The sequence below is a fragment of the Ooceraea biroi genome, chromosome 2 (assembly GCF_003672135.1).
Source record: "Ooceraea biroi isolate clonal line C1 chromosome 2, Obir_v5.4, whole genome shotgun sequence".
Classification (NCBI taxonomy): Eukaryota; Metazoa; Arthropoda; class Insecta; order Hymenoptera; family Formicidae; genus Ooceraea; species Ooceraea biroi.
In genome coordinates this window covers 15478411-15500257 of record NC_039507.1, presented here as the reverse complement: position 1 = coordinate 15500257, position 21847 = coordinate 15478411, and the positions used below count along the sequence as shown (strand labels likewise).

The window sequence follows — 21847 nt, the reverse complement described above, 5'->3', positions numbered from 1 at the left end:
ACTCTACGACATTGGCGTGCGAATTTTGTCGAGAGTTGCCGAGCGGTGCCGACACTCCGAGTTCATTGGGCCGACGTGGTCCGCAGCCGCGCGAATGCACACTGAAACGTTCTTAAGATCCGGCGCGAGCGCGACTGCGTGATTTGTCGCCGCTCGCGCGCGGCGCGCCGATCATGACGGTTGTTGACGATTGATCATCTGGGGATAGCAGCGGGCGGCTGCAATCATCGCGTTCGATTAGCGTAGCGTGTGTCGGACTGTCAGTGCGCGTCGCGCCGCGTAGTCGCGCACGTCGTTCTGCATTGTACTTGCGCCGTTGCAAGGGTGCACACGTGCGACACGCGACAGGTGCGCGATCGGGATAGATTGTGCGAGTACAAACGCGGTTTTTGACCATCGTCTCATCGCGGTGATCGAGTGCTCGGGTAGTTCGCAGCGTTCCGCCAATCGTCGTCTCATAAAACAAGTTTTTGCCGCGCACACGTGACGCGACTGACAAACGCAACTGGGAATCGACAATTGTGCTCCGTGTGAGACGCGCAACGATGCATCTTCGTCGAGCTTGACTTCGTGCTTGCAACCTCGATGCTCCGGCTCTGTCTGAAGCCGCATCTGAAGCCGGAGCGATTGAGTAGGTCGAAAAAGCAGAAATTACTTTATTTTATAAGACGTTAATCTGATCGAGATAAATTAAATCGAGATAAAAATAGTGATTATTATGAATCGAACAAATGCTGTGGCCTCTCAATAGTCGCCGATTAGATTGTGAAAAAACTAAAGGATATAGGTCATGACGATGACGAAGCGGCACAACGATAAGGCAATTAACGGAAGCTGCGATAGATTTATCTGTCAATTGTTTGTCGCATGTGATTCATAATTTCCAATCTGATTTCTTAAATTACGTCATCGTTATGCAAAAACAAAATGTACAGGCAACGTAGTTTGCAGAATTTATTGTTTCCATAGAAACATGTAATAATAAAAATAGAACGTACTTTCCGTGCGACAATTGCGTAAATGAATAATATAATCGCGTGTGATATACGCATTCGTAATCAACGATCATATGCACGCGTGCTGCTCGTGATAAGGGCAGACACGAAAGCCACTTATCAGTCGCTTTCATGGAAAATGTTTGGACATGCGGTTCTTTTTGCATCCTCTTGATACCGGATTGCGTTTCATGACGATATTCCTCTTCCTCTTTTAAATCGTGTGATTAGCGTCGCGAAGCAATTTAAAGACATGCGTGCGGTGCGCGTGATGAGCGAAGCATCGGTATTTTTTGCCAGAATGTAACAACTACAACGTAAAACTTATTTCTATCTACACAGCAACAAATTTGTATTAAGTGCGACACATTTTACATGTTCTAAACGGCTCACTTGTTTGGAAGAAAATTTTATGTAAAATGGACAAATTTATGTAAAATTTTATGTTAATGTTTGTAATGTTAACTTTGATTTAAGGAATTACGAAGGACGAATTATATATATATATATATAATAAGAATTTCATTGTACAACAGTCACCATATGTTAAATCAATATTCTTTCAACCTTTTTCAAATATTAACGCGACGATGACATGCAATGCGACATAAAGAATATGCGAACATATATTCCTTAATCTTCGTAATTCCTTAAATCAAAGTTAACATTACAAACATATATATACAAACATATATATATATATATATATAAAATATGTTATTTTAATATTTCGATCAGTTGATTATAAATTTAACACATAAAGTTCAATTAACACAATGACACTTTATTAAATTTACACATGGAGATGTTGCGTTTTTAATATAAAAATTTTAACGAGAAACAGTTTGAATAGAAATACAGAATATTTTTTGTTGTATAAATTCTAAATCTAATGTAAAAATCAGGGAAGAGAAATATAACAAGCAATAATATTAAAATCTTTAGATTTTTTATCTAGAAATAAAAAAATATGTAATGTCATAGTGTATGTAAAAATATCATAAAGAATTATCTACTAATTTTGAATAAAAATTCTTTAAAATAGAGATATTGCGGTAGATAGTATAAAATGGAATGCAAGTTTCATTTTTATCTAGATTGTGGTTGTACAAGGTCGACAACAAACAATGTGAAAGCGTTAGGAGTGAAAATACTGTGAAAAGGACGAGAGTTGGAAATCTGTGTTTCTTCAGATTTCAGATTGAACGAGGGAACATTGAATGGTGAATGATGTGACTAAAGGCTAAAGATGAACAAACATGAAATAAAATAACGTGGGAAAAGTGTAAATCACGCGTGGGACAAGAGTGAGTCGGGATTAGCTGATCGCTTTGTGAAAAAAGGGAAACGAGATGAGCCCTTCGCCCACGGCAAATCGGAGTTTCCTGCACGGCAGCCGCAAGGCTACCCTAATCTCGGACAAAGTCGTCTACGCCACTCTCGACAGTTTAGCGCTCAAGCGAGCAAGATTGCCCCTGCAATTGTTGCCAGTGGACAGCCAGAATGTCGCGGACAAAACGGAAAAGTCAGACAAAGAGAAGAAGTTTGCCAGCAAAACGTCGCCCAAACGTTCTTACAATAAAGTATGTTTGAGTTATTAATATATGCATCATATATATTTATTTTCATGATATTTATCTAAGAAAATATCTTAATAATAAATAATATCTTTTGTTACGTGCGTATAAGAAACAGCTTTACTGAAATAATAAATTTTGAAAGAGTCAGAGACGATTCATGAATTTCCTCAAGTGTCTCACAATTAGAAATACTTCTAAGGTATTACATAAAATCATTTAAGCTATTTTTTATAATGTATATGATCTAATAGTTACCAAAATAAGAATAGACATTTTGATATTTTCAAGGGTTCAAGGATCCTCGCCGCGGTTGTTATTCCCGCGTATGTAACCCGGATGTATATTTAAAAACGCGAGTTCACGTAGCCGCTCGTGAGAGAAGAAGCCGAATGAGATGTTTTCTCTTGCGTACGTGAGTCGGTACGGAATACGCACATGCGGATATATGAGCAAAAGGATGCTAATAGTCAGAGGAGTGGCTTGTTGGCTCTTAACGACGTCTAGCTTACCGCGTACGGATGAGAATCGCAAAGCACCTCCGTGTTTACCATACGTATTATCGCGAAAACCGTTATACGCGAAAAAGCGCAGGTCGCCGAAAACTTAATAGGCGAAACTTTTCCGAGACGGCGATCGAGTTTTATTGCCCGATACGGCTTTACTGCTGGACGACTGCGATTTCTTCCTATCGCCGGCATTCCATCAGTTTCACGAGGGTATGGAATGCGAGTGACGGGGAGAAACGGAGCAACATTGATCTAGAATCTGCTAGTCATATATGTACGTGTGTTGGTTTTCATAAAATCGCGAAATTCTATCTCGCCGTAACAAATCTTCGCAATAAATCTTGCAAGATTATCTCGTTGTTGCGAACGTGACATCGTTCCACATTTAAGCCGCCGGCATTTAGTGAGCTCTGTTTCTTGCAAATCTTTAGTTGTCAACTCTGTTTTTACGCACATATACTATCACAATTATATAAAAATTTTTAAACAATCCATTTTTTTCGAAGAAATGATCCGTTGTATTTAAAGATACATAATGATTCAAGATATAATTGCTACGTTTTAGTCATTATTGCGAGATGGAAAAATATAATAATAGATAATAGCAAGAATTTTTCCTTACTCCTTTCTCTCTTATGAGATTTGCAGCGATCGATACCATTGATCGTCCTTTTAATTGCGTCCGTTCCGTCATTAGGTGAAATCAGGAGCGAGTCATCAATGGAAGAATTACTCCAAGTACCTGATCTTCTCTTCCACGAAATCGGAGAACCAGTCGGTGACTTGCGCAAACAGGGTACCAGATTCCGGTATCAAAATCGAGAATACCCTCAAGGAGGAAATCCAGGCGCAACCGGATGCGGTGGAATTCACAGAAAATATTGTAGAAAGTGTACCCGTCAGAGAAGAATCTCGCACTATAGACTCTCGAAGTGACAGTTGCGACAACAATTTCGCGCCGGTGACAAAGAATTCTCGCGAAGACATTACTGGAAATCAATGCGAGGAAGAAAAATGCTCCGTCAAAAGGAAAGACTCCAATTCATCCAGCGATTACGAGAGGATGGATGTGATAGGCTACAAAGCGTCTACATTAGAGAGGATGTTTAGAACCAGCTCTGAAATCTCAAATGAAATAACTTCCGGAGCTGGCCTGGCACACGTTCCGAAAATCGAGAGGAATACTCCAGTCTCTTTGCACGGAATTACAAAGTCGCGGTCCGCAAATAATCTGGCGACGAGGGAAATCGTGCGTAAAAGCGTTCCCGCAGGATACCCGCGGCAGGATGCGAGCTCGACCACGAGCGATGAAGACGATACGACGTCGCCGCAGAAGAAAAAGAAGAATAGAAGACACTTCACGAAAAACGTATTGCATTACGTGCCGCGGCACCTGGTAAAGAGCCAGCCGAAGAAAAAGAAGAAGCTGAAGAAGTACTCGCTGAGCACTCTGAGGTCGTTCCAGACGATACCCTTCTCGAAAACCGTGCGGGACACCTATCGCAGGACTAGGAACCTGACGAGGGAGGAGCTGAAATGCGTGATCATCTCGTCGCCCACGAACTTCGTACACGTGGCGTCGGCCACAAACCCCAGCCTGGTGCGGAACGCCGTTGGGTCCAGCTTGGAACAGGTCGTGATTACTCATCAGCAAATATGCGCCACGTTACCTCTACTTGTTGGAAAGGACGAGCAACGCAAGCTTCGGAACGAGAAGCAGCCCAAGGTCATCTCAGGAATGTCTCCCGCGGACGACGCGATTTCCAGCCAACTCGGAGGAGACCGTTCGATCGTCGAGACCACTACGGGTATGTTCTCTTGAGATGATCGCCGGATTTTTCTTGGTCCGAATTAATCCGTTAATCGCGACGGAATTTATGCAAATGCCGACTTGCACAAGTGCGGCTTGATTTGCACGATTGAATCCTTGAAAGTACAGTAACGTCAGGTTGAATTGAAAGGATTGAGTTAATAGGCTACGTAATGATTCTTCAATAATGCATTCCAAGCGCTAGAGTTTGATTGACGATGTCAGCAACAATTTTATGTCGAGATATTGCAGTTAAATAATAATTATATTGTATTACGATAGCCATAATATCTTTTTATATTTTATTATATAACTGTTATCGATACAATAGCCTTTTTTACAATTTGAAATTGCAATTGCTTTCTCCTAAATCCTATAAAAGAGTAGTATAATCTCTCTTCTTTCATTGCAAACGCATATCTAATTACGTTATTTGTCTCTTGTGAGTTGAGTACACAGAATAACAGTGATAATGTTCACGTAAACGTAAACACCTTTTAAAGATAGAATGTATAAATTCTTTGAACAGATATGATCTCTCTGTTTACACGAAACGGCATTTCCGCTGACGTCCAGCGACATCTAGCCGAGGTGAAGTCTTGACGATGAATTCGCTTGCAGATAAGAGCGATCGAACCAACTACGCGGAGATAAAGAGTGATTTCTCGGGAGATTCGCAGCTACACTCGGCGAAAGTTTTGAAGCCTGGCCAGATGGTGAAAACCCCGATCGAGAATCAGGCCGATTCGCCGGAAGGTGAGACGTACGAGCCGGTCTGCACCTCGCCTCCTCAAGCGCTGCCGCGAGCCAACTGCAGCTTTTTGTGGAGCAATCACCGAGTCAAGACTTTTCCGAGCGACACTACTTCGCGCGATACAACGAAGGAAAATGCCGAGGACGCTGACAGTGAGGAATACGATGACGTCGGGCCGTCAAACTTCGCCGCTCAAGCGGTAAGAATTATCGCGTGCATTAGCGATTCCGTTATCGTGAACCTCAGCGAAATGGAATTTTCGCGCTAACAAAATCAACACAAGTCACGGAAATCAAATACCGCGATCAAACGAGTACGTGTGATAGCTTCAATTTAGCCATTCAACGAATCATAAAAGAATTCGAATTGTTTTACTATTCGGAATTTGTGAAAGGAAGGAAATTACATTCAAACTTAATGTGCAAAAATAAACTAAAATTTGATGTGTGTAAGTCTGAAAATTAATTTTAAAAAATTATATCATGAAAACAGATATGATTTTCAATAGCTTTTAATGTGTAGATCATATTATTCATTCTTCAGCTAAATAAGTAGACGTCGTCGATGCGCGAGCTCGACTTTCGTGCGATTGCTAAATGCACGAAATTGGCAGCCGTCAGCGAAGGTGAAACGGAATGTCGAATAATCGATTCGCGGTGCGCAATACTTGCGTGCCTGCAAATCAGAGGCGGAAACGTGGTATCACTAACGATGCGTAATTCGAGTTGCCTTTCCTCAAATTTCGCTTTCAAGATCCGTACCCGCACGTACCGCATGCTACGCGTCAACAATTGGCAACGAATAATTTTATCCACTCGACGCACAGATGCGTCGCAAGTCATGTCTTCAAATTACAAGAAAAATGTACAAGCGACAAATCTCGTTATCAGGAATCCGACGACTACGACGATGTGGGTCCGCCAACGAGTTGCCGCGAGCCCGAGGAGTCTGCCGTCGACGCTGAAGACTGCGAGGAGATTTACGACGACGTGATGCCACTCGATCCCCAGCAGGACGGCTCAACGGCTGTCGACAAGGGCGATTACATAGTTCCGGGGACCCGCGAGGAGACATCCGGCAAGGAGCCGATCGTGGAATTGCGTGCGACTGCCAAGGCGGAGGCGTTGCCGTGCTACGCTGCGACGATGAGCGACGATCAGTATTTCTCGACGAACAACAATGAATATTCCAGCGTGGACTGCGAGAGTTATCTGGGCGAGGAGGAACGGGACGAGCTGGGTGTGTATGACGACGTTGGCCTGCCGCACGGCGAGGAACGTGTCAATAGCCTTTATGCCGGCTCCGCACCCGGTTCTGTCTTAGGACTGACCTCGATGAACGGCAAGGAATCCGAGTGGGAGGACCTGGAAGAGGTCTCGAGCGTCTCGTGCTGCCCTTGTCAGACCAATGATCCATGGTAAGCACGGAATGCCGCGAGACAATAGTGGGAAAACCCGCAACTTTCGAAGGGAGAAACGAATGTTTCTCGCATTACTCTATCTTTCGCTATCGGAAGCATTGAATAAATATTCGATCAAAAAAAATCGAAGCCGAATGAAATAGATATTCTTGGTAACGATATTTTTGCTCGTTGTTCTAACGGGATAAAGTTAGTCGCGAAACGACATCGAAGCTTTTAATCGTGTTATACGAAGCATGTCCTGAAAAACCCAGGATATCTGACCGCGCTATCTGCGTGCAACGCGCAACTATTGCCGCGACAGGAATTCGCTCGGCGTGAGCGCACGCGCGATAACGTTCTTGTTTCGAAACATATTTTTCTTGCGGCTTCGTTATATTACGGCGATAACGACGACGGGATCGAAAACAGTGCGACTAATTGCCTTCACCTCGACCGAAGGCGATTAATTATTGTTAGACACACGAGGTTGATATGTACACCGGTACAAAAGTGACGGACGATTCGCCGCGAGTGTTGCGACAACATCACACCGGGACCATCGCGGGTACGATAGCGCGATAGTACGTCACCGCACTAATATAAGATCGTTATCATCGCATTCCGGACGAGGATGAGCGAGTCGTCTAACATGATTAATACCGTGCCACCGTATCGCGAATAATTGCAGCGTTAATTAATTGAAGACGAGAAGTCCGATAATTAAAAATTTGAGACTGTCGCGCTGGTCACCACTATCAGTTCTGGTTTCCGGGTTGAAGCCGCGTTCTTTTCTGCTGCTTCAGAACTGAAAGTCCGATAACAACTCTCGAGTATTGTCAAACCGTAACAGACTGCGTGATTAAATAATGCAATTTATATGAAATTCATATGGCAATTAAATAACGAGAACGCATTCTCAATGAAGTGTGATGTTGCAGCGAAAAAGGGGCCAACGGGCAAGCAGTCTCGGGCAAGAAGAAACTCGCCCAGCGATGGTCGCGAAACGTCAGGAGGCAGCGGTCCAGGAGATCTCGCAGGAGCATGAAGGCGACTATGACACGGACGACCCTCGGCACTGCTGCAGCTGACGGTGAGTACATCGAGGGAAATCTTACTATTAGGTAACGCCAGCGCGCGCGCGCGCCTCTTGATACGTAATGTCGCTAAGAATACACGGCTTGTCTCTCCTTGAAGGATTCCCGTTGTAATCGCCGGCGTGTTCCACAAATCGCGTGTACGTACACGATACGTGATTTGCGTGATCTTGCGTCGTTGTAAGATTTTGTTCCCGAGACTCGCACGTACGCACGCACACTATGCATTAATTTAATTACACAGCGCTGCGAATTGAGGCTTGTCATGAAGAACGTTCAGCAGCGAGAAGCGATTCAAGTTTCCTGAACGAACGATAATTTACATGTAACAGCCGATAATTTACATAATAATTCACCGAATTTCCTCGTTTGTTGGAATCTTGAGCGATACGAGCAGCATACGATTTTGCCGATTATCCACCTACGATATTTAGTACTTGAAGGCTCCAGACTGATGACAGACGACAAGAATAACCGTGCTGCCGAGGCAGGACGTTCGATTCAGCTATAGTCGACGCTGTCGATATCTATAAGCGTGCGAATTACGCAGGTGCTCGTCACGGAACTGTCCAATGACTTTCCCGTGTCGAGTTGCTCTGTTCTTCTGACTGTTTCGACAATTCGCTCTTTCGACATCGCCAGATGATGCAGTCCGTCTGAGCAAGAGACACACAGTCGCACGTGGCAGCAGAACTTGCACAAGCTTCGTCAGCATGACGGTACATGTTATTAAGAATCCGGACAAATGACACATCGATGAATTAAGAAATTCATAAATCCAAAAGCGAAATAGCACAATGATTAAGCTACTTTTTTGGAAACTTCGTTAGAGGATACCTAAGAGATACATCGGATCGAACGTGAGAACTTTGCCTTCCGCATTCTAAAAAGCGACAGTCTGTAATTACAGCGGGCTGAGAAAGTGTCGACGGCGATACGCCGATTTTCTGATACCGATTTCTGATTAAATGACTCGTGGCTCGTATGGCCGTCACGTCCTCGGGATTTCCAAGCCCGGATTTGGCACCGTCTGGGTATTAATATGCCGCAGAGAGTCATGCCGTCGTCGCCCAGAACGACTGTTTGCGAACGTGGTACTTTTCAACAAGAGTGTCACGGCCGTGTGCGCAGTTCTGCGGCTTTATGACAACGAGGTAAGGTTCCTCGCAATCGCTTGCTCGCAACGCCGACATCATCATCGTCGTATCGTATCGAAGGACGGTGGGCGGTGTGTAATTGACTCTACGTGTACGTGCCACCGCCTTTAACGTAATTGAAAGACAAGGCCGGCCGAGGTCGAGGTGCCACGACAAAGCACCTATTCTCCATTAATTCCGAGTTCCGCTGCACATCGCCGTGCGTGATCAGGATGCTCATCGCGGCCGGACGCGCGAGTTGTCCACCTGCAGTAATGATCTACCATCGTATCGAGTTATTAGCTTCTTTCCTAAAATTGGATCAATTGTTTGCGAGTATCTTCACGTTGGCATGATCATCCGCGGAGCATCAGCTTACTTCCATGTGAGCAACGTGTTACGTAATTGATCGGATAAAAGAGCTCGAATTTCATCGAATCCGGCTTAGAAACGAGAACGGCCGACGAGTGTATGAATAAAAATGCTGCGTACCGGACGACGGCATCGCTCGGACAATTGTGCCGTGCTATCAGTAAGGATGATCGCGCCTGGTATTCAGGTAAAAGTTACTTGCTCGTCGCGCGTTCCTGCGACGGACGGGCGATGGATCACGTAACGCGGCACGCACGCACATGCGTGTAATCGCCGTTTTTTCTTCTCTCCCGGTTCGCACATGCAACCGTCATATGGGCCGCCGTTATTCGGCGATGATGAGGATGTTGCAGCAAGCAATGCTGCAATGTACTGCTGAATACACGTTGCGACTTTCGCGAGCGAAATAACGCACCCGCGGCGAGCAATTCTCGCAAAGCAAGGGATAATGAATTGCACGGCATTGCGGTGGAAATTTAAGTGTTCTTAAGTGGCTCACGCGCACAAGGTGCCAGCTAGAAACTCGCTATTAACTCGGGGGATTCATGGCGGATAATCGCGATGAAGTGAAAACGATGAAATAATGACGACGCCGACGTCAGTGAGTGACATTTCACTCTCGAGAGTCCCGTGAAATGTTATACAAGCTCCGATCGCGGCGCGAAGCTCGGAGATTCAAGACGGAACGCGCCGCCACCGGTTCACCTTCGTCCAGTCTACGTTCAGTCTGTGGAAGTCGCTTTAAGAGTACCGCTTTGTGAGGACCGCTTTAAGAAGGTAGCGCGCGAGGTGAAAGCGCCAATTGCGCGCTCTCATTGCCAGTCACGGCCGAACCGCGGCCTGCATCGTAGCAGTTCTTGTCTCCTCTCGCGGTCGCTCGTTCACGTGCGTCAGCCAGATCTCCTCGAGAGGACGAAGTGATCCTCGCGTGCGCGTCCTTTGCGACTTTGTTCGCCGAGGGAGATCCTAGGAGACCGAAGGAAGCGGTTGCGGACTCGGATCGATCTCAGCATTCGCTGGAGTTCGCTGAAGAACTCGTCCGCGCGCGTCGACGAGATGCGGAAATGAGAGAGACGCTGAAGACACGACGATACACGAATACGCAAGGTAAGCAGAGTAAGAAGAGGCAGAAGAAGATGACCCATCGTCACGCCGCTTGCCCACGCGCGCGCGCGTCCGCTTTCGCGATGCCCGCAGTCAAAATTTCAGACCTAAAGAACGGGTCTGGAGAACAATGGCAGTCAAGGAACCTCCTCCTTCTCCTTTTTCGCGTCCTTGATCCTGCGTCGATCGCCGATCTTGCATCAAGACAAGAAATCGCTGTCGAAATGAGCAGCCGCGCGTTTGGTAATTGTTCCAGTTCGCCCAATTCGCGATTGTTCTCTAATTTGATTGTCATGTCGTAAATCTGAATATGCAATTTACTGCAATTTACAATCGTGCGACAATCTTATTTAAAAACATTAGTGTGTACTGTTTATCAAGTTGACGTTTAACTGCGAATCTTGTTTTTTGAAAGTTCGGCCTTCAGCTTCTCTGAAAGATTCTCCGAGCGTCGACCCGTCAGGATTCTCGCCTTGCGACATTCGCGGGTTCGCGTGAGTCGTTCCGCGCTCGAGCTCCCCAGAAGAAGCGGCTCAGTCCCATCGCTTGAATGAGAGAGCTGCAATCAGGGAGTTTCTACTTTCTTCGGCAACGAGAGTCGAAGAGGATCCAGTAAAATGCTCTCGAGAACGCGTCGTGCCTTCCCTTTCTTCTCGCGTTGCGAACTCTCAGATCCGCCCTCGTCAAACTTTAGGAATCGCGTCATTCGCGAATGGCTATTGATCTCCCTAGGGCGGATTTAAATAATAGATTTTCATAGCTGCGAGTGTTCACAGCTGACGTCGCGTGTGACTGTTACGTAAAGCGTCGATCGCTGGCATTTTATCGGGCCGGCAAAGACTGGCAAAATGAAAGTCCGTCGCCGATGGAAATGGGATTCCGGGTGGAATCCGATCGTGGATTTCGCCGTCCACGGCCATACTCGACTCACCTCGCGCGTGTCTGTATTAATACCGCTTGTCCGTATGAGTTCTCCCCTCCCTCTTGTCCCTCGTGCGTTCCTTGGTCCAGCGCGCGCGTGGGCATACAAGCGCGTGCCTCCGGATCTCGCCGGGTCTGACCCTGAACCGGATGATTTCAAGTGGCCGTCAGCCTGGGCGGCGGCACAGTGCTCCTGCTTGGTAACGAGCCCGAGAAGACTGTCATGGGACAGAAAGAAGCGAACCAGTACCAAGATGATCCACCGCGGAGGACTCAAGGCCTGGTGCAGCTGCGCGTCGTCAATCTCGACGAGGATATGGACACCCAAGAGACGTCGTGTTACGTACACGAAGGTTCGCGTGGTATTTCAATAATCGCGCGGAAAAATCGCAAGAGCAGGAAATACACAGATCGAAGCACAAACTGCGAGATATATTATAGATCTTCAATTCATAGATCATGTATTTAACGTACGATTTATGTATATTGTATTTATTACAATGTTCCCCGTATTACAACCTTCCCCGTTCTCCTACATCGTACCACTAAGTCGAACGTTGATGAGGAACGAAAAAAGATAAGCAGTCGCGACTATCACTTCAGTAATTCGACTATTGCCTGATAGAGTCTTCTCTGTTTATCAGACAGCGTTTCCGATGACAGTACCTACGAGAGTCTGTACTCCTGCCAGCCGGATGACTTCAGCAGCGATTCGGAGACGGAAACGCGGAGCGATACGCAACGGACGACCCACGACGTCGCGGCCGACCGTACTTATCTGGAGTGCCCTACGAGACCGACCCCGCCGCCACCACGAGAGGCGAATTTGACTTTGCAGACCTTGGGTAGACGGATAAAGATGCTGCGCAGGACCTGGAGCATCACGAAGGGCAGTCTCGGCAGGATCAGGCGACGGACGTCTGCTGATGAGTCTGGCTTCGATGACAAGGAGTCTGGCAACGAGCACCATCACGTCGACGCCGGCAAGTACTTCAATTTCCGGCTGAGACACTTCAGGAAGAGTATCATCAGCCCGCCGACCTTCTACCTCGACGAAAACAACCGGAACGACAATGTTCCTAGCGTGCGTGACAACAGCGTCTCTCGGGAGACGATTTACACCAATAGCCAGTATATGGGCAGCGGCAGCGATGACTCCTCGAGGACCACAGCCGACGTCGGTGGCGGTTCCAACATCGGTGAGCTTCTGGCAGTGCCACGAATTTTGTTCTCATCTTTGCCGCCTTCCGATATCACGGCGATGAACGATATCGTGAAAAGTTGGCTAGCATTGAATTAAGATTAGGATTTGGCTAAGATCATTAAATTCCGAGATACGACGAATTGGGAAATCGAATTATTACCGGACAGGGAAACGAGTTTTACGAATGTATCTGCGAGAGGTGAAACCCAATTTTAATTCAGTCTTTTAAAAGACTCGTAAAATTGAGCGGTTCTCATGAGCCAGACATCGGGTTTTCATTGCAATTTTTCGCTCTATGATATTCCCACACGCACGCTTTCTGGCATGTCAAGTCGCGCACCGACGCATAAAAAGCGCCCGCTTGCACTTTCACGGGACTAATGATACTTCCTCAAATTAATTAACGTATGCACCAGAACTCGCGAGCATCGAAACGTGCAACTCGCTAGTGGTTAATTGTCTTTTGCTTTTGCGCATGGGAATTAACAGAATACTGTTATGTTGTTTTAGATCATTACAGCGTGCTCGCCGATCACGAGCCTCTTTACCAGTTTTACGCGTCCGCGGTGGCTCGCGCCGCTTTCGAGTCGGATTCCGAAGGTTACGAGGAGGTAAACTGTCTTTTCAAGTACATGCTCGTTTGTAAGAACGATTCGATTTAGAAGAAAATTTAGAGAAAACAAGAATATTAATTTTCCTCTAACGCACAAGTGCTTTTATCCGCAGGTTGAAGATATCTGGTTGACGTTACCACCAGCAACGGATAGGTCAGGACAAAGAATGCTTTGGTGTCAGACACCACAAGTGATGCACAGTGATCTCCTGCGTAAGTTAAAAAATATATCTATAGTTATACAAATAGTGAAAACTTTTATGTGAGAACGTATTAAGAGCAAAAAGAGTATTTGATCTAATTAATAAATGTTAAACAATTAGAGAGGCTGACACCAGAGGAGAAGAAGATTCAAGAGGCAAAGTTCGAGATCTTGACGTCCGAAGCGTCGTACTTAAATTCTCTCCGCGTCCTGGAGAACGAGTTCCTCAGCAATCACGCGCTAATGAACGAGACTTTGACGCCGATCGAGAGGAAGAAATTGTTCGGCGGGGTTCCAAGCGTCTTGTCCGCTTCACAAGCTTTTCTGGCCGAACTGGAGGTTGTGTGGAGGAGAGATCCGATGTTGCCGGGCCTGTCGGAAGTCTTGCTGAAACACGCCGAGAGATCGCAGACCACGTACGTGGCGTATTGCTCGAATCAAGTGAGCATAGCCAACACCTTGAAGGAACTCAAGTAAGATGATCATCAGTCACGTAATTACTTTTCTCATATTTGCATTTTAAGTGAATACATCTTTTATCAAATAAGATAGAAACAAATATCGTTTACGTTGTAATTGTTATGTCGCTTTGTTTGCAGAAATCGGAAAGGACTCAAGTTTTTGGACACTATGAGGCGGATAGAGACGCGACCGGCGTGCCAGAATTTATCTTTGCATTCTTTCCTAATGTTGCCAATGCAGCGTGTTACGAGGTGTGTACTGTACATTATTCAATGACTTTCATTAAATTGAAGAACACGCTCTTAATATAATGCTGTTCTAAGTAGTTTAAAATAAACAAAAATGGGAATTTTCTTAAATAATTAAATAAATCTTAAGAATAAAATTCTTAAAATTCAATGAAATATGATTAATCAGTAATTAATTTAGAAATTATCATTTATACATTAAATTTTGCAAAGGCTACCCCTATTGGCCGACGCTGTTCTTTCCAAATTGTCGATGGGAAATCTAGACAGAGCGTCGTGGGAGAATGTCTTGTCAACCTTGAGCAACGTCGTTGCTGAATGCAACGAGGGTGCTCGAGCTGCTGCTCAAGAAGCCGAATTAGAAGCTTTGGCGAGGTAACGCCATGTCGTAATTAATTAAGTAATGTATCTACGCATTAGTTATTAGATAAGATGAATCAAAGATATAATATTTGCAGAAAATTGGAGTACTCGTCGAAAATTAAACCAATTATGTTACGAGGCAAGCAGCTGGTCAGAAGCGGATCAGTCGTACAATTGTCGATGAAAACCGACACCGAGTACAAACTTACGTTTGGGAAGAAATTTAACAAGACGCCGCTTTACCTTCTCCTACTCACTGATTACCTTCTAGTCACAAAATTGAAATCCAGGTACAACAGCGTCAAGATTTACATCGATACATTGTTTTGTTGAAAAAATTCCTTTACTGACAGTTTCTGTTGAATAAAATCTTTCATAGCGCTCACGACGAGTGCTACACCGTCATAGACGCGTGCAAGAGGAATCTCCTGGCCCTGGAGCCAGTTTCCGAGGAATCGCCGTTCGCCGGACGAAACGCTATGATGCTGACTCTCCTGGAGAATTATTCCGGCCGCCACGTGGAGTACGTGCTGACGTGCGAGAACAAGACGGAACGCGAACGATGGCTGGAGGCGGTTTCGCCGCCCAAGCGCGAGTTGATCGGCGAAACCTTGTACGAGTCGTGGGACTGTCCGCAAGTGATGGCCAAACATCCGTACTCGCCAAATCAGCCGGATGAACTGTCATTACAGCCAGGTAATAAAAGAGATACGCTCGTCTGAGATTTACTGAGACTCGATATCTCGACATGAACATTTTTATAAATTAATTAAATTTTTATAAATCGAGATATCGATGTCCTGACGTACATACTCTTGCTTCTTTGCAGGAGATGTGATAAACGTGTTGAGAAAAATGGCGGACGGATGGTATCACGGTGAGAAATTGCTGGACGGCGAGCAGGGGTGGTTCCCGGCGAACTATACGAAGGAAGTCGCGTCGGAGCACGTGCGCGCGCGAAATCTCAAGCGACGGCATCGCCTCCTAGCACTCACCAGCAGCGTAATACAGCAGCGAAGAGCGAAGGAAAATCAGGGGATTCATTAATAATATTCAAATGACGAGAGCGTGAATCGCTCGCACATTGTGATTATTGATAAGTTACTTACCGCTTGCTCGTGTAAATGTGATTTCCGCGCTATTTTATAACGCTGATCGTTCATGTGCCAATATATTATAATTGTTACTCGTCACTAAAGTGAACGGCGAAATTTTTTGAAATTTTTTTATTACATTTATATATACTCATATGAAAAATTGACGAGAAAACTAATGATAGTATTTTTCATGTACATTATACGTGAAGCTGTGAAGAGAGAGGAGAGAGAGAGAAAGAGAGAAATGTGAATATTTTATAACAAAGGTATTTACTTGTTTATTATTTTTATACAAATGCAGTATAAACGTTATTTCATAAACTTTTTTTTATTCTTAAATGTGTTCGACTTGGTCGTGCGTAAGTCTGGAGTTAAATAAGCAAGAGCTAATAAAAATAATTGAATATTCATAGATAATGAAGATAAGTGGCTCTGATAAATGCAATGCGAGAATACAGTCTTAAACGGTGCTTCGAGTGTAAATATACGAAACACATTAATATACATGTAATAATACAGGTGAAAAGAAAGAAGATATCGTGATCTGGAATCTCTTCGTAAGAATAATAAAAAAAATTGTGGTGCAGCTAAAACTTACGTAAGTAACATGATGTGAGAATTCGATAGAGAATACATAATCTTGCCGTGAGGATTTCATCACGTTTTCCATGAATTTGAAGTTCGTTTTATCAAGAAATTTGTTCTACTTGACAAATTTCAGAATGTCGCTAACTTTTCATGCTCTCGATGTGTGAAGACAGTTTCGAGGTCATTGCACACTGAATTGACGCAATAAAGATGATGCATGAAGATAATGCATAAACGTATTAATCATACGTGGCAGAACGTGGCGCATTAATCAAGACGTTCATACGTTACATTAACACGTGGGCTTAGCCAAGTAATTAATTGCTTTATCACAAGATATCGAACGATGTTGTCGCGGAATGAAGAATTGACATCTGCGGTTTCATACGCGCTACATTAAATGCGCATCTTGGAATGCCCAGACGGTTTTGCGTCGAACAGTTTCCTAACGAGATGTACTTGCACCAGAGTCGTCCCCGTGATGACCAACACTTGCGCGATCGACCACACTTGCACGTAGTAATTGTTGTCCAGCAACAAATTCAAATCCCTTGCCTCCCTGCTCCTGCTCCTGTGCTGCGTCTGCAGCATCTCATTGATGTTTCTCTCCACGTTTGTGATTGTGGACTGAGAAAAGGAGGATTGATCAGTAAAATTTATTTTAATCCACAGAATAAGAGAGAAAGAAAGCTTTTATAATATGCATACCGTGAAGTTTTCGACGGAAAGATTCAAGTCTTCCAGCTCTTGCGCATATTTCTGCCATTTGTCGTACCTGCAATTAAACATACAAGAATTAATGGTAATGAACTAACGAATCAGATAACACTGCCTCGTTCATCCTCACGTATCTTTTCATAGAGTTATCCAATTAATCTTGCAAGTACCTTACCTTATTACAGTAATGTACAAGTTCACCAGCTTCGCGGCGAATCTCGAGAACTGATTATCGATGCACACGGTGTAATAGCCACCGTTTTTAGATTGTTCCTGATAATCGGCATTGGCACGCCACTGGTAAGGGAAAACTATAACTCCTTCCGGATTTCTCACCGCAAAACCAGCCTTCATGTCTCCGCCACGCAGGACCTATCAAGGCAAGTTGCTTGAATCAGCTCAACGTTTATATGTCGAATATCAACTATTAATCGTTAATAATAATCACTCTTCGACTCTTCGACTCTTCAACATAGTCACTCTGCCTGTACAATACTCTTTTCCCGTATGTTTTATCTCGTTACCTAATTTTTATCTATTTCGATAAGATCTTACTGGTAATCTCAATCGTAAACGCGACGATTTATCATGTATAGCCAATCAATATGCGCACTTTATGTAATAAAATTAGTACGCGCACACCAAAGACGCGTGAACACGTGGCACGTGACGAGTGCCACTGCTTTGCCTGGCCAGATGAGTGAAGATCGAGACACAGGTGAGAGCACGTGAATTGCCGGAGACGGGCACATGTTCGCCGCGCGTCGTCGAAAGCGTCCCGAAAGGAAAGCGATCTACGACGCAACCATATGGTCGTTCGATTGGTCACGCTTCAGCGTTCGATCTCTCAACTGGATCACCGTGCGTGTCATTCGCACGTTTCGTGGACGGACAAGGTTTCTTCAAGCTCGCAAGCAGTACCTGGAAACTGACGTAGAAGGTTGCGCCAGGATTCACGAATTGCGAGTAGCAGTCTTCCTTGCCGGCATCGATGTGCACCTTGTACTCCATCGCGACCGCCGGCAGATCCTCGTAGGAGAAGCCGTCAGCCTGGGCCGCTACCAGGACCAGAAGCAGCGTGCCAAGCAACACGTTCTTGAGCTGTACGTGGAGAGACATTGCGACGCGATGGGCATTACAATGAACGACGTCCACCAGCCACGCATCACCTCGCGGACTGGACTAGACTGGACTGCTGAGCCAGTGACAGCCGCCGTGTCTATCTTGACAGCCAGCGCCAGCAGTGGCTCTCAACCGCGCATGATCCTCGATCTGCTCCTTCTGATCTTGGGGTATCTGAGATAACTGAAATATTTATACAAGTATGTTGTAATATAATTTTCTAATTTTATTTAATTTTGTTATTATATGTTACAGACATATTCGTGTTATTAAACGACGAGTGGAATTTGAACAGCAGGAGTTTCTTCGTTTACAAGTATATATTCTAAAATAACTCTCTCTCGAGAGAGAGAGAGAGAAAGGGAGAAGAGAGCGATCCCTGCGATTGATGATTTCACCTAATCTTCTTTAAAGTAACTGCGCGTTCATAACGGACTCCGAAATAAATCTGAGACGTCCCACGCAGAGATCGTTGATTCAGTTTCAGTTTGGCGAATGGAGTGAATGGAACGGGATCGAGCAGCGTCACTGGCAATCGATTGGCGCAGCACGCGGATACCTTGGGACGGCTCGCCGGTTCAACGCGCGTAGCAGAGTAATAGCGTGCGGCGATATTTACCATCGCCGCGCGATTATTACGCAGCCACGACACGGGCGAGACGGCAAAGTGGCGGTATATATATTTAGCATGGAAGCCGGATTTCGTGGAATCGTCGCTGATCAAACGTCGTCTCCCACCTTGCAATCACGGAGCTTACGAAGTCGCATGCAGGCTGCAACCTAATCGCTCGCGGATTGTGCAATGGTGCCTCGCGACCGCGGGCCGTGATTTCTCGATTTCGTACTCGCGGACGAAAGGAAGAGAGTGCTGCGTGACACGGCGCGATTATGATTACACGTACATGTGTCGTGCAACGGTAAACGTGTCAAGGTATACGTAATCGGCACGTATACACGTGAAGGTATGTGCGAGTGCGCCTGTGTGCGTGTACGTTTATTAATTATACGTCGTAACAATTTCCCCTGTTGCCTGTCTCCAACGAGGAAACCGCGATTTCTTTTCCTCGTTGGAATCCCGTTTGTTATATTGCTGCACAGAGACAGAGAGGCAGGCACGTTCATCCTTATGGCAGTATGAATGATCGCGACGTCGCACTATCAATTTAATAGTTATCTAATCTTGTTTATTCAATCTACATGCAGACATCTTCTTTCTACGTGTATCTACACATGTTTTTATTTTTTTCGTACTCTTATCAACTTGACATTTGCCTGAATTTTATATCATGTGTTGGACTCCGAAGATAATTGTGCTGTGCAAGTCGTAAATCAGTAGGATCTCTCTCATCAGCCGGTCACATTAATTTTCTGCCATCTCTGGTTTTTCTTGCAGAGAAAGAGATGTCGACTACCGTTGTGCTAGGACTTCTGCTGTTGGGAGGAGCAGCAGCGTGGACTGTCGAAATCGCGAGTAACATAACTGTGCACATGAATCATGTAGAATCAGTTCCATTCAGCATACACGATACCGAATCCAATATCGATTCAATAAAATTAACATTGACCACCACAGACAACGATATCGTGACAGCGAGTGCTCATCTGTCAGTGCAGAATGGGACCTCCCTCAATGGCGTTTTAAATATCACCGGTGTGTTCCTGGGTAGAACAACATTGATATTCACTCTGCTGCTGGAGAATGGGGTAAGTAATAAACATGATGCGCAATTAGAACACTGTCGTTTGGAGGAGAAAGAAAATCAAGAATTTATTTGCAGACAGAGGACAGCCGAGAGGTTGCCCGCATCAGTGTGGTACGAGAGGAGCGCGTGATAGATACTATATTCACTGCCAGCGTTGCAATACTCGTGTCCATTTTGTACATCAACTATGGCTGTGCGATGGACTGGGACGTGTGTCGTGACACGTTAAAGAAGCCAATCGGTCCAGTCATAGGTTTCTTCTGCCAGTTCCTGATGATGCCGCTGGTAAATCGTTTTTATCGCAGTAAATGTGCATAGATGTGTAACATAGGTGCATCAAGCTGTTGCTGTGGCATGAAGAATTTATTTCTGCACGTTGCATCATCTCCTTACCATCATCAATCACACGTTTTTTATAATGAAATTTACATTACAATCAAAGTTGCTTCCAGCTGAGTTACATCATCGGACGTACCTTGTTTCCCGGCGTCCCGGAAATGCAGATAGGTATGTTCTTCACGGGAGTGAGTCCGAGCGGCGGCGCCTCCAATATCTGGACCGTGTTGCTCGATGGCAATTTGAATCTCTCGATCACGATGACCACCATGTGCACCATCGCTGCGTTCGGTAAGAGACACGTGTAACTTGAGGGACTTAAGGTGTACACGTTAACTGTAAACTTTATAAAATCTAATTGTTTTTCACAGCGATGATGCCACTTTGGATCTTCACGTTAGGCAGGCATATTTTTGCGCAGGGTAAACTCACGGTGCCTTATCGGCAGATCGGTACCTTCGTCATTGGCCTCATAATTCCACTAGTCATAGGATTCTTCGTTCAAAAGAAGCTTCCGAAAGTATCGAGAATAATGGTGCGAATAATGAAACCCTTCTCCATTATTCTGATTGCGTTCATCGTCGTGTTCGCCATCGTAACCAATCTGTATCTTTTCAAACTGTTCTCGTGGAAGGTAAGTCGGCACTCGTCTCACGAATCCACGAGTCCAAGGCACACGGTACATCTGAATCTGTTTCTTTTAGATTCTAATTGCAGGTATGGGCCTGCCCTGGTTGGGTTTCACGTTCGGCTTCATAGCAGCGAAGCTGTGCAGGCAACCCGAAGCTGACATACGTGCGATAGCCATTGAAACTGGTATTCAGAACACGGGTGTGTCCATCTTTCTGTTGCGATTCACGTTGAACCCTCCTGATGACGATCTAACTACTGGTAAGGATCTACGCGAAGTGCATACAAATGCACACACGTGCGTGTCACTTTAATCGCTTTCTCTTTCAGTGGTTCCTGTGGCCGCGGCGATCATGACACCAGTTCCTCTAGTGATCCTATATGTAATAAAATTGATTTATCAGTACAAACAAAAAACGAAAGCAAAGTTGGATCCAATTCCTACGTTAGATGAATCAAACTAGAAGCCATCAAGTGCGATTAATCATTACAGAGCAATAATTCTTCGTCTCTGTATTAGGGATAGATTATAAGAACAAATTGTATGTACATTGATAATTTCCATTGAAAATCCACGACAGAAATCGTGAACGCCATATGGTTATAAATAATGAAGCCTACATTTAACCGGTACGGTTCAGCAAGATTATTTGATGATATTTTCTTACGCTAATATTTGATAGTCATATATACAACTAACAATGTTTGAATTTATTAAGATATATTGTACAGCAGAGTTGTTCACAAAGAATATGTTAATTATATCACGAACGTTAAATTTGATCTGCATTTATATGTAATATGTTTAAAAGTGTTGAAATTAAAGAATATTATATTTTTTCAAACCTGTTTTTAATCACAAAATATTAAAATGCAAAATATAAAAAT

At 44.7% G+C, this 21847-nt stretch overlaps 3 protein-coding genes across 6 annotated transcripts; 2 read left to right on the top strand and 1 right to left on the bottom strand.

The window, feature by feature from the left end:
- The first annotated feature begins 204 nt into the window (after positions 1-204).
- Positions 205-16282, top strand: LOC105280091. Of its 4 annotated transcripts, XM_011340314.2 has the most exons (16): positions 205-631; positions 2189-2578; positions 3779-4889; positions 5513-5844; positions 6536-7062; positions 7986-8137; positions 12319-12873; positions 13389-13489; positions 13605-13704; positions 13815-14166; positions 14293-14406; positions 14617-14778; positions 14862-15056; positions 15146-15462; positions 15596-15862; positions 16060-16282. In XM_011340314.2, exons 2-15 carry the CDS (start codon positions 2348-2350, stop codon positions 15811-15813), a joined length of 4467 nt encoding a protein of 1488 aa, XP_011338616.2. In that variant the 5' UTR covers positions 205-631; positions 2189-2347; the 3' UTR covers positions 15814-15862; positions 16060-16282. The 4 variants fall into 4 exon arrangements, with proteins under 4 accessions (XP_011338616.2, XP_011338615.2, XP_019887487.2 ...); XM_011340313.3 differs by having other exon boundaries at positions 205-635; positions 15596-16090; XM_020031928.2 differs by lacking the exon at positions 205-631 and adding an exon at positions 2685-2774 and having other exon boundaries at positions 2486-2578; positions 15596-16090.
- LOC105280092 (transmembrane emp24 domain-containing protein 1) lies at positions 16117-18401 on the bottom strand. The gene is made up of 4 exons (XM_011340315.3): positions 18090-18401; positions 17344-17540; positions 17160-17226; positions 16117-17078 (listed from the first exon to the last, which is right to left on the bottom strand). Exons 1-4 carry the CDS (start codon positions 18285-18287, stop codon positions 16848-16850), a joined length of 693 nt encoding a protein of 230 aa, XP_011338617.1. The 5' UTR covers positions 18288-18401; the 3' UTR covers positions 16117-16847.
- LOC105280093 (ileal sodium/bile acid cotransporter) lies at positions 18363-21799 on the top strand. Its single transcript, XM_011340317.2, has 9 exons — positions 18363-18460; positions 18546-18703; positions 18772-19252; positions 19684-19994; positions 20069-20278; positions 20446-20620; positions 20701-20963; positions 21034-21220; positions 21290-21799. The coding sequence occupies exons 4-9, from the start codon at positions 19692-19694 to the stop codon at positions 21421-21423; spliced, it is 1272 nt and encodes a 423-aa protein (XP_011338619.1). The 5' UTR covers positions 18363-18460; positions 18546-18703; positions 18772-19252; positions 19684-19691; the 3' UTR covers positions 21424-21799.
- The last annotated feature ends 48 nt before the right edge of the window (positions 21800-21847 follow it).

Excerpts from the sequence above, each read along its gene's own strand:
- LOC105280092 (XM_011340315.3), bottom strand. The coding sequence starts at position 18,287 with ATGTCTCTCCACGTACAGCTCAAGAACGTGTTGCTTGGCACGCTGCTT. Across the intron at positions 17,227-17,343 it reads TTGTACATTACTGTAATAAG|GTACGACAAATGGCAGAAAT; the intron begins GTAAGGTACTTG and ends GTTTAATTGCAG. Across the intron at positions 17,079-17,159 it reads TTTCCGTCGAAAACTTCACG|TCCACAATCACAAACGTGGA; the intron begins GTATGCATATTA and ends TCCTTTTCTCAG.
- LOC105280093 (XM_011340317.2), top strand. The coding sequence starts at position 19,692 with ATGTCGACTACCGTTGTGCTAGGACTTCTGCTGTTGGGAGGAGCAGCA. Across the intron at positions 20,964-21,033 it reads TCAAACTGTTCTCGTGGAAG|ATTCTAATTGCAGGTATGGG; the intron begins GTAAGTCGGCAC and ends TGTTTCTTTTAG. Across the intron at positions 21,221-21,289 it reads TGATGACGATCTAACTACTG|TGGTTCCTGTGGCCGCGGCG; the intron begins GTAAGGATCTAC and ends TTTCTCTTTCAG.
- LOC105280091 (XM_011340314.2), top strand. The coding sequence starts at position 2,348 with ATGAGCCCTTCGCCCACGGCAAATCGGAGTTTCCTGCACGGCAGCCGC. Across the intron at positions 8,138-12,318 it reads CGGCACTGCTGCAGCTGACG|ACAGCGTTTCCGATGACAGT; the intron begins GTGAGTACATCG and ends TCTGTTTATCAG. Across the intron at positions 15,463-15,595 it reads TGAACTGTCATTACAGCCAG|GAGATGTGATAAACGTGTTG; the intron begins GTAATAAAAGAG and ends GCTTCTTTGCAG.